Source organism: Anarrhichthys ocellatus, unplaced genomic scaffold (assembly GCF_004355925.1).
Source record: "Anarrhichthys ocellatus isolate YVR2014 unplaced genomic scaffold, GSC_Weel_1.0 scaffold55, whole genome shotgun sequence".
Classification (NCBI taxonomy): domain Eukaryota; kingdom Metazoa; phylum Chordata; class Actinopteri; order Perciformes; family Anarhichadidae; genus Anarrhichthys; species Anarrhichthys ocellatus.
In genome coordinates this window covers 906,548-920,096 of record NW_022280085.1, presented here as the reverse complement: position 1 = coordinate 920,096, position 13,549 = coordinate 906,548, and the positions used below count along the sequence as shown (strand labels likewise).

The 13,549-nt window shown below is 43.5% G+C and overlaps 2 protein-coding genes across 2 annotated transcripts; both read right to left on the bottom strand.

Moving 5' to 3' along the window:
- Positions 1 to 2,784: 2,784 nt before the first annotated feature.
- Positions 2,785 to 3,893, bottom strand: bglap (bone gamma-carboxyglutamate (gla) protein). The gene is made up of 4 exons (XM_031870882.1): positions 3,836 to 3,893; positions 3,582 to 3,626; positions 3,056 to 3,140; positions 2,785 to 2,887 (listed from the first exon to the last, which is right to left on the bottom strand). The coding sequence occupies exons 1-4, from the start codon at positions 3,891 to 3,893 to the stop codon at positions 2,785 to 2,787; spliced, it is 291 nt and encodes a 96-aa protein (XP_031726742.1).
- A 2,518-nt stretch (positions 3,894 to 6,411) lies between these two features.
- mgp (matrix Gla protein) lies at positions 6,412 to 9,211 on the bottom strand. Its single transcript, XM_031870878.1, has 5 exons — positions 9,127 to 9,211; positions 7,781 to 7,872; positions 7,619 to 7,648; positions 7,302 to 7,407; positions 6,412 to 7,002 (listed from the first exon to the last, which is right to left on the bottom strand). The coding sequence occupies exons 2-5, from the start codon at positions 7,839 to 7,841 to the stop codon at positions 6,846 to 6,848; spliced, it is 354 nt and encodes a 117-aa protein (XP_031726738.1). The 5' UTR covers positions 7,842 to 7,872; positions 9,127 to 9,211; the 3' UTR covers positions 6,412 to 6,845.
- Between the last annotated feature and the right edge of the window lie 4,338 nt (positions 9,212 to 13,549).

The following is a 13,549-nucleotide window of genomic DNA, read 5'->3' as shown; positions in this document are numbered from 1 at the left end:
TATATATATATATATATATAGGAATATGAGTTTAATGATGAGGAAATACACTTAAAGCTGCCAATTGATCATGTTTACTGACACACAACTTCATTTGGACTAAATAATGCTTGCCAGTTTATTATTTAGTATGATAAAACATTACTTGGGCTAAAATAAAAAGCAGATGTTTCTTTTCTTTTATCTTAGGTAGTTTCATCTGTCTGACTAAACACTCCAGTGATCCAAAATAGATTTACTTCACAAGAAGCGGTCGGGCGAGAACGATCAAACCCAAATCTCCACAAAATGTGCAGCTGAGGCTTGAGATCTGTGTCATGCTTAAAGGAAATGAATGAGCAAAACTTAGCAACAACTTTCAGTATCTGGTTTATATGCAGAGCCATTGTGAGAACACAAGTACTACTACACAAAGTGCATTTACTCTGAATTCAAGGAGGTATTCATCAACTGAAATATCAACAGTTACTTGATCAGAGACGGTGGGGTTTTGCTGTGTGTAGGTCAGAGAAATATGACGTTTAAGAAAAAGAAGCTTTGAAGAAAAAATCGTTTGAAATTATCTTGTCCAAGCAAAAAGTAAAAAAACATAAGAGGTCAAAGCTCTGAAGGCGGTTGTGGATTAACCGGAAGATCCAGCCCCTATCACCCTGTGTGACACCCTGGTCGTCGCTGTGGAGTCCTTCCGCTTCCTAGGCTCCATCATATCCCAGGACCTCAAGTGGGAGCAGACCATCATCTCCATCACAAAGAAGGCTCAGCAGAGGATGTACTTCCCGAGGCAGCTGAAGAAGTTCAACCTGCCAAAGACAATGATGGTGCACTTCTACACAGCCGTCATTGAGTCCATCCTCTGCTCCTCCATCACGGTCTGGTACGCTGCAGCCACAGCCAAGGACAAGGGCAGGCTGCAGAGTATCGTTCGCTCTGCTGAGAGGGTGATTGGCTGCAATCTGCCGTCCCTCCACGACTTGTTCGCCTCCAGGACCCTGAGGCGGGCAGGAAAGATTGTAGCCAACTCCTCTCACACCAGATACAAACTGTTTGAGTCCCTTCCCTTTGGTTGGAGGCTGCGGTCCATCAGGACCAAGACCTCACACCACAAAAACTGCTTCTGCCCGTCCGCAGATGGGCTCATCAACAAAGCTAGTGACTCTCACATCCCCAAAACAATTACATACATTTACAGATCCCTGCTCAACTGTTCACTTTAAAAACACTTCAGTAACAGACTTATTTTAACATACTCGGATATTTTTTATTGTCATGCACCAATCACCAAGCAAGATTCCTTGTGTGTGCAAAGGTACATGGCAAAAAAACATTTCTGATTCTGAAATAAACCCATTGACTTCCAAACTCTCATGATTTATGAACTCAGTAAACATTGTGAACACGAGTGTATGGCCTCATTTTATAGATTATTGTCCCATTTGGAGTAAAAAAGAAGATAAAGCAGGGCGTGCTTTATGGCGTTGCTACTTAACGTTACCTTGTGGTTGACAGGTTGCTAACACGGTGTTGTCCGGTCTGCTACTCCGTGTTTTCGTCTTAGGACTTTAACCGATTCACAGTGTGTTTTCAGTTCATGTAAGGTTTCCGTTCGCCTGAACAATGCCTTATTCTGCGTTCAGTTGTACTTAACAGCTAGATCCACCATCTCGTATCACTTCAGGTTGCAAAAATGCCGAACTAAAGGCTTCTAAACGTCAGACCACGTCACGGTGACTACGTCCACGTGACTATTATGACGCGCAAAATGCAGATGGAGGGCATGAGGTGAAGAACCTGTACACTGCGCGAAGTGGAAATGGAGCAAAGTGAATACATAAAAGGGTTGGTTGAACAGTTATCGCCAGAAAATAGAAGCACATATTGGATGCGATCCCTACAAAATGAAGAAGAGCGATTTTTTTCCCCACAACTTGACCGATTTGTCCGGTGTGGAGGCGGTCACATGACAAATGACCTCATCCTCCAGACCTCCTTCAGGGCCAGCTAACATCGCTAGAAACAAATCTCCTGGAAGCTAGCTTCCTAGCTAGCTAGCTAGTTAGTTAAATGACTCCGCTCCTGCAGACTTTAGACGGAGGTTTTTGATGTCTGTCACCGTTTCTCAGTGATTTAAAGAAAGCGTCTTACCTTTGTGTACAACTATTTTCAGGACTTGAAAGCAGCCCTTATTTTTTTCCGAGACTTGTTCGGTAAACAGCGCAAACCAAAGCCATTGTTGCTGCAGTATTGAACCTGCCTCCAGTCGCATGCACTCCATCTGGAAAGCACGCCGATGTGTGACGTCATCTGCAAAAAACCTATACAGTCTGTGATGTCATGCTCACGTTCAACAGGGACGTCTAGCGGTCACAACTTGTCAAAGCAGTTCTATTCAGCACGTGAACGTTAAGTTTATCTATCCAGGGTCACAGGTTATAAAAGAGCACACACACACACACACACACACACACACACACACACACACACACACACACACACACACACACACAGAACAGAAGGGTTTCATTTTTCTTTATTTATTCTTTATTTAGTTTCATCACACTACTCTATGGTAACAGCAATTATATAATTATAGAGAGAATTCTGTGGGTTTAAGTTGGATGGAAAAATAAATCCCCAAGCAGATATTACTCCCTTTGCTCTCACTCTCTCACATCTGTTTGCATTTTCACTTTTTAAAGTTGTGTAAAAACTTTGACACACTGGCACATTTTTTGGAATTTTTTTGCTCATGCTTTTTTTTTGGGGCTCAACTAAATGGTTTGGCTTCTAATAGGGGATTGGTCCGTAGTAGGCGGCGTAGGCGGCGATGATTCCGTGCGTGTCCATCATGTCCTCACAACCCAGGTTGGCCTCACACACTTCTCTCAGGCTGAGTGACGAGAGAGAGAGAGAGGAGAGGGGGGGTGATCACAGAGATGCAACACACACGTGTCATTCACACAGATGGTGCTTCAGGACTACGTTAGATTAAAAGACACATCATGTATACGCTGCTGGGTTTGCCCACTGCTTCTTATAGGTGACGTGAAAGTGATACCTCTCCAGCTGGGTCAGGGACAACTCTCCAGCAGCTCTCTTCTGCCTCACCACAGTGGAGGCCTGCTCCCTCTCCACAAACAAACCTGCACATTTAACACAACTTTTGTATATGTACATACTGTATATGTATACACACGATGTCTACCGATCAAGCCAAATCAAATGCATGTGGAAGATTCAACGTATGAATAGCAACTCGGCAGAAATAACAATTTTGTGTTAAAGCATGAAAGAAAGTCTAGGTGCTGCAAGTAAAATGTGGATTAATATAGAATGTATTCAATATGTGAAATATAAATTCAAACTGTCTTTATCATCATTCTACATGTATATAAGAAATCAGAGTAGTGTTAAACAAAATATTAAACTAATAATCAGTTTTTTATTTCATTAATTCGTCTAGAACTCTCAGATGTTGTCCAGCCAAACTGTGGGAATCATCAGGTTCAGTCCTTGAGGCAAAATAACTCAAATATGTTACATATTAATACAACTTTGATCATAAAGTCAAAACATGATCTTACCCTCCTGAGCAGGTCCGTCAGCAGCCTGGGAGCCAGTGGAGGCATCTGTCAGAAATATGAATAATAACGATATGTTTTTATTTTATTTGATCATTTTCAATCCAGGAAGAGTCACCCTTTCAAGTCCTTACTTTTGACCTCTGTCTTTACTTAAGCCGGAACTAAATACATCAGTTTGTTTGCAGAGCAGCATATACTTCAAATCCTGTTATAATATACTATAATAAAGAGCTTTGTTGTTGTGCAGCTCTTACCTGAAGTCAGACAGATGACAGCCAGGGAGCAGAGAACCAAGACGGCCAAAGTCTTCATCTCTCAGCTTCTTTCTTCAGCGTCAGCAGTTATCAGGCAGCAAGTAGACTTCAGCAGCTGTGTCTCTTTCTTTCTCTTATATGCATATATACACACTGGAATTATAGATGCGGCCCTCTGTGTGTGATTGGTTAGGGAATCATATATCGCACTCCCATGCAGGTGCAGAGATACACACCTCCACAAGAGTTTATTCTTTTGCATAAATGGGGATAAAGGTGAACACATAGAGGAAAAAAAAGTCTGCTCCCAAAAGGCAGGTATTTGTTTTAAAGCAAAGGTGACGAGAAAGCAAATGTGTGGGCGACTCTCAAATGTCAAATATGAGCCACTGTGTTCTTCAATGAAAAATATTTGACACCTTGTTTAGGCCGTTTGAGCTGCTGCTGAGAAACCAGATCTCTTCTTGCTCAAGAAATGCTCAAACACTATAACAGAGATGTAAAATGCAGTGAAATTGCGTCACCGGACTATTAGTAATAAAACATTTGATGAAATGTTAAGGATGCCATGCCAGCTGGCTACCTGGAGAGGTCCCAGTTTTACAGCACACCCACACACTTTCACATGCAGCTCAGTAAGTGCATACAGCAGAGAAAAGCATGTAACACAAACTGAAACGGGATAAAACCGCCGTCCCACATTATGCGACATGATTTGAATCTGAGGGCCCTCTCTTTTTATTGCAAGCCGTGGTGATTTCCTACAGAAAGGAAAAGCATTTAGAAACAAACCCAAGTGTGTTTGAAGCTTTGTGGAGCGGTAATCTGAAATGCGGAAAGTGCTTTTTTTTTTCTTCTCCAAAAACAAGTGGGTGGTTTGCCAGTAAAGCGGTGGGAAAAGCTTCATACAGTGGAGTTGGACATGTTAATTAAAACACCTCGAGAGGAGTGTTTTTGTAAACTTTCACCATTTAAAAACAACAAAAAACATCTAATTCTTTTCTATTTTATTTGTTAATTAAAAAGGGACCATTGCTGGTAATGTTGAAGCTGAACATCTGATGCACTAGAAAATGTCTTAATCTGTGATGTGAAAGCCTCCCTCCAGATTGTGTTCTCCTCTGCTCTTCTTGTTGCTTTTCCTGACTGGATATTTAGATTCCGGACTGGTCCTGACAGTATTCTATGGGGTGTAATTTGAGCCGGTGCCTTGACAGAGGAGGATTCAACCTCAGGACGACTTGAATTGTGCTGACCGGAGGCCTTCTGGCGACACGACAAAACAAACATCCAGTACGTCTGTCTTTTTAAGGCCCTGCTGTGCCATGCAGACGTCTGCTGCCTGCAGTGTGTCAGTCTGCAGCAGCGAGGATGCTGATGCATTCCTCCTGAGATTACAAGAAGCCAGATCTTCACCACACATGTTTAAATAGCCGTGTTAGCTGGTTTGAACAAAAAATAGCAAATATTTTCTCACAATATGTGCAAGTGAATGCTAAAGTTACATTTCTGAGACAGTATGCACACCATCACCTAACTCAATAACATAATAGCTAACCAACGATATGAAATGTATTCTCATCTGACGAGCTGACTTTACATTACGATAATAGTGTAATAATGTATTAGCTTGCTGTAGCACTAGCTAGTTAGCTTAAATTCTCTGCTGTATGCATCGTGGTGATGTGTGTGTTTTGTAACATTTATGTTGCAGTTAAAGTAGAAGCAATGTAAAAAAATTGAAAATAAGTTAATCTTATGCATAAATTCCAAGTTTGTATCGATCAAAATGACAAGATCCAAACGGAAAAGAACATTAGTTTTGCGTTTTGTTTAGTGATGTGTTTACTTGAGCGTAGGCCTGCATCATGTGTGCATATTGTACACATTTATTCCACAAATATAGTTACTAGTTACTTTGCAGATTAAGATTTTTCATCAAAAATATGAACAGTTTATGAGATCAAATACATTGTTTTTACCCCTTTTTAGGTGTGCAGGTGTGCAGTTTAGGGCGCTTTCCCCCGTTTCAGATGTCTTTGAGTTGTTCCACCAAAGGGACATTTCTTCACGAAACTTCTCAGATTGCCTAATAATTAATAAAAGTCAATCATTTGTACAGATTTCCAAACCCATTAATCATCTTATGAACTAAACAATGGTTTATAAAGCAGAAAACCAACTGAACACCCTTTCGCTCATCCCTCCCCTTTTTCCCAAGCGCGTAGAGAACTACGGTGGCCTTCAGGTACAAATAATAATGTGAAAGCCACTGTTTTGTTTGTCCTTTCTGGGCTACTGTAGAAACATGGCGGACTCTGTGAAGAGAACCCACTCCCTATGTAGATATGAAGAGCTCATTGTAAGCTACAAAAACACAACGATTCTTGGTTTCAGGTGACTTTGCACCAATGAAAACATGGCTTTAGAGCTGTAAAATTAGCCATTTCATCTCGAGCAATCACACATATTGGACCAATACTATCATTCCAACATCTGCCATGCATTGCAAACACTGACACTGAACGCCAAAAGTTCTGACACACCCATGTGGCAAAGAAATTGCACAAACAGGATTAAGATAAACCCCAATAAAGGGGATTTCATTTATTTATTCAAAGCAATGGAAAACAATAAATCACTGACAGCAGTGCTGGCCTGGATAAATAGGTGGATAATGTGAGAAACGGTTAGTGAGCGGAACACTTCAGTTGTGCATAAAGCGCATGAAGCTCATAAATGCTGTGAAGGTGTGATAATAGCGGATAAAGGTTATCCTGAGATTACACAAGAGATGGGCCGTGAATTTCTACACACCTGTAAGTGACACTGGATGCCTCTGTGTTTACAGAACTTGTTTTTCTTCCAGGATCCATTCCACATCCGCAAGAGGCCACAAAAACAACAAATAAATCATAGAAAAGTTGTGATATGGGGGGGGTAAAGGAATGCGCATTCATTCCCAGATGATAATGATGATTCCGCTTTTCGACAGACAGATACTTTCTGTTTAGTACCGACGAGTCACGGCTGGTCTCTGGGGTTGATTTCGGGAGCTGAAGTATCTCTGGTAGGCCTGCTGAAAGCCGTGGCGATGGGCGTAGAAGCGGCAGGGAGAGTAGTCCTCACAGGTCTCCGCACGCCTCTCCGCTGGAGACTTTATCGTCCTGGACGAGATGGAAGGGGGGAGGGCAGAGATACATTACAAAGGCAGACAGAGATAGTTAGAGGGGAACAATGGTGAGAAGAAGGAAGAGGATTGTAATCAGAAACAGCTTGTGTCTTTGCTTTGTTGCGTTTCCTCTTAAATTCTTAAGATTCTAGCATTTAGCTTCAGTCTCTCTGTCACGGAGACTTTTTTAATAATGTAATTAAGTTTGTGCATGCCTGTCTCTGTGGTTTTTACATATGTAGGGTGCACAAGGGTAATGTGCTGCGCATGCATGTCTGTGGTTGTGTCTTCTACCTCATGAAGTTGTAATAGCTGTGGCCGTTCCCTCTGGCTGGGTTGTATACGTTGCCCCTCTGTGGCGTGATGAACGAGTTGGCTTGGTTCGGAGGCACAAACAGATCTGGAAGCACAAAACTTTTACTAGACAAAAAGTCTAGATTGTGAATCGGGTATAAGGCATGCCCATCGTGCAAATGATCTGAGTCCGGCGACATAAAGGGCAGGGGTATGTTAGCCAGGGTTAAATACATTATGCTGTAGAGCAGGCGGCGTCTTGTTGGTTAGAACTTGCATGCATGTTTTTCCATGAACGAGAGACAACATTTAATCACCTTCAACGGATTCTGTGCTTTCATGAGAGTCTACGGGAAAAACATGGAGTCGGGTTAATCATGAATGATGATGATGATGATGAATGGGATGTATTATGTGTTTTGAATGAATAGTGGCTGCTGAGCAACAGAGGAGCCGAGGACGTCGGGGAGGACCCGTACCGTAGCAGACGCAGAAAGAGACCGCGACACAGAGTGCCAGAAACTGAAGAAGGCTCCTCATCCTGGGGGCTTGTGTAATCCGCTCTGTGGCACTGGACAAAGAGGAGAAAGGTGTTTCAGTGAGTCACGCCGGCACCGCAGTAAGACAGACAGGAGAAAGAGAGAGAAAGTGGCTTTGATTTCACAACTGCGGGTAAACAGAGAACCACAAGCAGGGATAGGAGGCTGAAAGGGGCAACGTTTCTAAATCTGGGCCCGTGGTTTAGTGCATACGACCGGCACACATACCAAAGTTATACATATATATATTCATAGGGCCAGATCCTCACTGAGATAGGACTTTTCGGTGCATTCACTGGACTCAAGTCAGAGCCGGTCCACAAACACCCACTCAGTAGCTGGAGCCCCACTTTGAGGGGAACAACCAGAGCTGTGTGTAGCTGACAACTAATAGAGTCTACATAAACTTAATGCAGGGAGATAAGTGGAAGTTATATAGAGGCAGGTATTCTGGGTGGCTCTGCACACATACACATCTGCACTCCGTCACGTACATAAAGGGACCTCCGGTAAGTTGTGTGACACCTGAACAAACAGTAATGCCAGATGTGTGTAACAGCCCAACACACACACACACACACACACACACACACACACACACACACACACTCTCTATTCACATGCCTGCAGTGCAGAAAAGCTTTCATCCCCATCTTCTGTTTGTGGGATTTGGACGGGATTCTGTTTCAGCAGCCCTCCTTTTTTTCTCAGTCAATAGCAGCTTTCATTATACATAAACACACTCGCACGCACAACTCACTGACACATACTCACACACACACGCAGCACTCATAACATCAGCCCCTCAGGCATCTCTTACCGGCATCTCTTACCCGGACTCACAGTGGGCACAGAAACAGAGAGCCTCGGGCCCAAAGTTCACAAAGACTGGCATCTAGACGAGTGTGAATGTGTGTGTGTGTGTGTGTGTCAGGTGCTGACAGAGTCAAAACAGTGAGTTTTATGTCGGTCTTAGCAGGGGTCCTGGTGGGATCATTTTCCCCACTGAATGTGCCCACCTCACTGCAAAGCCACAGGCATGTTGTTGGGCAGGCACAGAACCAACCTGAGGTTGCATGTGAAGTACTCTGCACTTACAGACGAGTATTGTAGGACTATTGTACTATGAGGATTACATATTCCAGCAATATACCAAAAAAAAAAAACATTACCAATATGCATCAGCTAATAGATCAAATGAGCAGTTTTGCCAAAGTTGAAAAAAAGATGTAAACTACCTCTACTGTTCACCACGGCATTCAGACTATTTGTTTTAATGTACTCACCGTGAAAGATAAGTATGAAGTCTTGGAAATATCTCTGTGTCTGTGTTTTCCTCCCGAGATATTCCCCCAAATTCCTGAAGGCATGTCTTTTATACTCACCTCTCTCTCCCCCCCCCCACCCCTTCATTTCTACCTACCTCCTCCCCCTTAGCCCTCGCCCCCTCGCCCCCTCTCTCTCCTCCCTTCTCACACTATTCGCCTTCTTTTTCCACCGTTAGCCCGTATCAGCCCGGGGTATTAGCTCCCCCCCTTCCTGACTCCCACCGAAAAATACAGGGGGGGGGGGAAACAAGCAGGGGGGTAAACAGAGAGGGTGAGGGACGACTGGCACGGGACGGGGACATCTAACCTGCTTCATCGCAGGTACATGACAGTATTCACTGTTGTTTGCCGGCATGGCAGCGTGATACGAAAATACCATCCGTGCAGACACAACATGGACCGACTTGTTGGGCCCCATACGTCTCACCTGTCTCACCTGTCTCACCTGTCTCACCTGGACAGCAACACTTAGTTCTGGTATGATGTCATCTTACATGAGCATAGTGACCATTGTTTAAAGGCAGACTTTGAGGGTTGAACTATCCCTTTAACATTCATTGATGATCTCAAGCAGGCCGTGACCTCTGTGTTTGCGAGTGTAAAAACATGCCAGTCACCGTATCACTGCTGGTATTCCAGCAACACAACGACTGACTCAGCAGTACACCTACGTTAAAGTCACAAGGCACGACATCCATGTGGTGCGCATCACATTTGGCTGAGGCGGAACATCTGTGAATAGCTTGTGTGAAAGCGGACCCTCGCCAAAAAGCAAACAAACCAGAACAGGAGGACGGGCCATGGCAGGAATCAGCTGGTTCCCAGACAGACAGATAAACATTGAGGCAGATGCAAAGATGGAGATAAAACCCCGGCGACAGATAAGAGGAGAGATTCAGAGAGAGCACATGTCAGTGCAGCCGTGGGTGTTTTTTTGGCGCTGATGTGGTCATGTTGGGTCCTCCAGCACAGATATTAAATGTCAAACACAAAGCAGAGGGAGGGAGATGAATGACGGGGACTGTTTTGACTTTCTCAAAGACTTCAGTTAAGTAGTTTTGAAATCGTTCCTAAACTTAGAGACGGGCGAGGAGGAGAGGGCGAATGAGAAAAGGTGGAGCGGGTGATTGCATGGAAAAAAATAGTCAAACAGAGATTTTGTTTTTTCACCCTTCTCCTCCCAGCGTTCTCTCTAAAGCCATATTTCTGCTGTTCTCCTCGTGTGCATCTCCCTCTTTTTTTGTTTTTACCTTCACGCTACTTTTCCCCTTTTCTCACTCCCTCTCATGCAGTCAGTATCCTGCTCAGACCAGACACCCCCTCAGCCTTTTCCATGTCTACGCGCTGCAACAAAACATCCAGCTCTTGAGAAATGCTACCAATGCCGTGATCTTGTTGTTGTTTTTTTTGCAGACAGTGGAGTTTGATAAATGAAAAACAGAGATGAAAGTGGAAAAACAGGATGGGATACGCCCGGCGGAGCTGAGCATGATGGGTGTGACTAACAGGGAGCATCTGAGCAGTACATCTGAAGGGAAAAGGTCAGTACAGGAGCAGGAAATGATAAATGGCCAATTCAAGTGAGGCAGACGCAAAGTGACCTTGGAGGGAGGAAATGACTGGATCAGACTGTATGGAGGCTGGACATTATGATAGTCTGTGGTCGAGGGGGCGGGACGTGGATGGAAGAAGGAGGAATGGAAGGAAGGAATAAGCATTTGGCGGGAGAATTAATGCAGAAGGGGGGAAAAATAGTGAAAAGTGCTGGAATTTCGTAATGGGGGCATGACCTCAAATGTGTAAACTATCCACATAATGTCTGCAAAAACACACATTCTTACCTGTCTGGGCCAGCTCGTAATTCAGTGGTTAAGCAGGTGCACCCGTGGTTTACCAAGTGAGAACACAGATAAGCACTAATTCAACAACAACTCCCAAAACAAAGTTCAGCCCTAAACTGGCAAGGCCAGATATTTTTCCCGCCGCTATTTTTACGTCTCTATGTTTTCTTAATGGTCCGAGCTGTGATTCACTTGTTAAAAATTCCATTTTGAAAACAGCAGAGACGTTGAGGAGTGAGTGAGTCAGATAGAAAACATCATATGGTGTAAGCTCCGTCTGTGGGATGAAGGAGAGACATTACTCAGGACTGTCCTCCTCCTCCTCCTCTCTGATGGCCCTGTTGTCCTGCGGCTGTGAATTTTGCCGTGTGAATGTCAACATGTCACCGTGCAGATTTATGAGTGTTGCATAAGGCTGGTATCCTGAAGCACACACGGATCTTCATCCGTTTGTTTTGTTTGTTTTTTATGTTATTTTGTACAAATAAATAGTTTTATTATCACTGTTTTTGGGGAATGATCTTTTTTTTAACCTTCAATTCTTCCTTCCTTCTGGCGTCTCCCAGGCCTCATCACCTATGGACAGAATCCAGGGCCAGTGCAGGCGTGTGGTGAATACCATGTATCACTTGTTTTCTCAGGCTCAACCTCTCTCCTGTGCACCGACTCCCAGCCGAACCGTCAAGCCTGCATGTCCGTGCTGAAGAAACATGGAGGACAAACAAGTCAAATATTATCATTTGGCATTGGATGCACTGTGGCTGAAGTGAAAAACATGAATAATGCATTAAAAAGTATGCTTGCTCACCAAAACTGACCTTTTAAAGTTAGAGTTGTGTAGGATTGCATAGTGTTGCATGATGGTTCCTTTGGAAATTTTTCTTCATGAAAAGCTGCAAAGAGTTCAAGGAATAGTTCAACATTTGATGAGCTTTCTTGCCTGCAGAAGGTTAATACCACCCTCATGTCTGTGCAGTGAATACTAAGCTGGAGCCTGCCACCGGTGAGGGACTGTACACACATTGTTGAGGTGAGGAGAGGGCCTGAACCTTTTTTTTAAAATTAATTATTAATACATAAATAAAACAATCTCCCTGTTTATAGGCAGATTTTATTAACAGATCCAGTGTGGCTGTCCACCCTTGTTTGCAGTCGTTATGCTAAGCTAAGCTAACCGGCAGTAGTTCCATATTTACCACACTGTGCTTAACTCTGCACGAAAATGAATAAGCATATTTCTCAAAATGATATTTATTTTATCCATGCGCCTTAGCAGCTTGCAATAACTTTGTCCTAAAATGAGCCATTATTTTCCTATGTTCCTTAAATGCAACAGTGCAGTGCTAACCGTGTGCACGTCGCTAATGATGAAGAACATCTTCTGCCCTCAATGATGATTTAATTATTGTAGTTCCTGCTGTTGCATGACTGAAATATATTTGGACTGCTAATTCCTCTGCTTGAATCAATGTTTAGAGGTGGATTTCAGATCTTGAGCAGCAAATGACTCATAATGTTTGCACACTCTTATCCCCCCCAGAATGTCTAGTTCTCTCCAAACAAATCTCTTTCGAGCTGATCGGTGGTGGGGATAAGTGAACCGTCTCACCTCTTTCCCGCCAATCTCCTGCAATCTCGCGCTGCTGTAGCCAACCTGTTATTACGGAGAGATCACATAAGCACATATAACTCCAATTAGGAAATAGTTTGCGAACGAGGAAAATGGCACCAGGTTGAGTCCTGCATCATTTGGGGGTTTAATGTTCAGCGAGGGAAAGGTTTCACAAGATCGCTCTCTCTTCATCTGGAGCCCAGGCAGATAACACACACACACACACACACACACACGCACACCGCCTATTTCAAGACACGTAAAAGCTTCAAAATTCACGAGAAGGGTATTTGCTGACATATTCTATATCATAGAACAAAACAGCCAAATCTCGTCCACTTATGCTGATAACCACAGAGCTTATTTCAGGCATCTAACCAAAAACCCATTGACATCGAGACGAGGACATGCTACAATGCTAACTAAGCTCCATGTTTTACGACTCACTTCTGCAGCACTCTTTAAACTTGGATTTATAGTTGTTGTTTTTTTACTTTATTTAGGTCTCGATATAAAACTGCAACAACCAAATTTGCTTGGCTTTGGCATGTGTGCTGTTCAATTTTAAGCAGAGTCTAAATGATTTAAGTCTGTCTTCAATGCGTCAATAATGGGGGTCAATTCAGGAGACGCTGCACATCTGTGTGTGTGTGTGTGTGTGAGAGAGAGTAAGTGCGTGGATGTGTGTGTGTGTTTACGTGTTTCTGTTGCTGCGTAGCTCAGTATAATCTGCCTCTATTTCTCAGAAGAGCACCATCCAACTTTTTTCGTTTTATGTGGTGTTTACTTTGGTGCCCCACCGCTCTTCTGTTGTGCCAACTCTAACAAACCGACCTGCAGGGCATGCCACCAGCACCCACCTACTCCCGTCAGGAATCTCTCACACACACACACACACACACACACACACACACACACACACACACAC

What these genes read in the sequence shown, in the direction of transcription:
- mgp (XM_031870878.1), bottom strand. Translation starts at nt 7,841, where the DNA reads ATGAGGAGCCTTCTTCAGTTTCTGGCACTCTGTGTCGCGGTCTCTTTC. An exon ending in CTCTTTCTGCGTCTGCTACG is followed by an intron (nt 7,649 to 7,780) that starts GTACGGGTCCTC and finishes TTTTTCCCGTAG; the next exon opens with ACTCTCATGAAAGCACAGAA. An exon ending in AAGCACAGAATCCGTTGAAG is followed by an intron (nt 7,408 to 7,618) that starts GTGATTAAATGT and finishes TTGTGCTTCCAG; the next exon opens with ATCTGTTTGTGCCTCCGAAC.
- bglap (XM_031870882.1), bottom strand. Translation starts at nt 3,893, where the DNA reads ATGAAGACTTTGGCCGTCTTGGTTCTCTGCTCCCTGGCTGTCATCTGT. An exon ending in TGTCATCTGTCTGACTTCAG is followed by an intron (nt 3,627 to 3,835) that starts GTAAGAGCTGCA and finishes TATTTCTGACAG; the next exon opens with ATGCCTCCACTGGCTCCCAG. An exon ending in TCCCTGACCCAGCTGGAGAG is followed by an intron (nt 2,888 to 3,055) that starts GTATCACTTTCA and finishes CTCGTCACTCAG; the next exon opens with CCTGAGAGAAGTGTGTGAGG.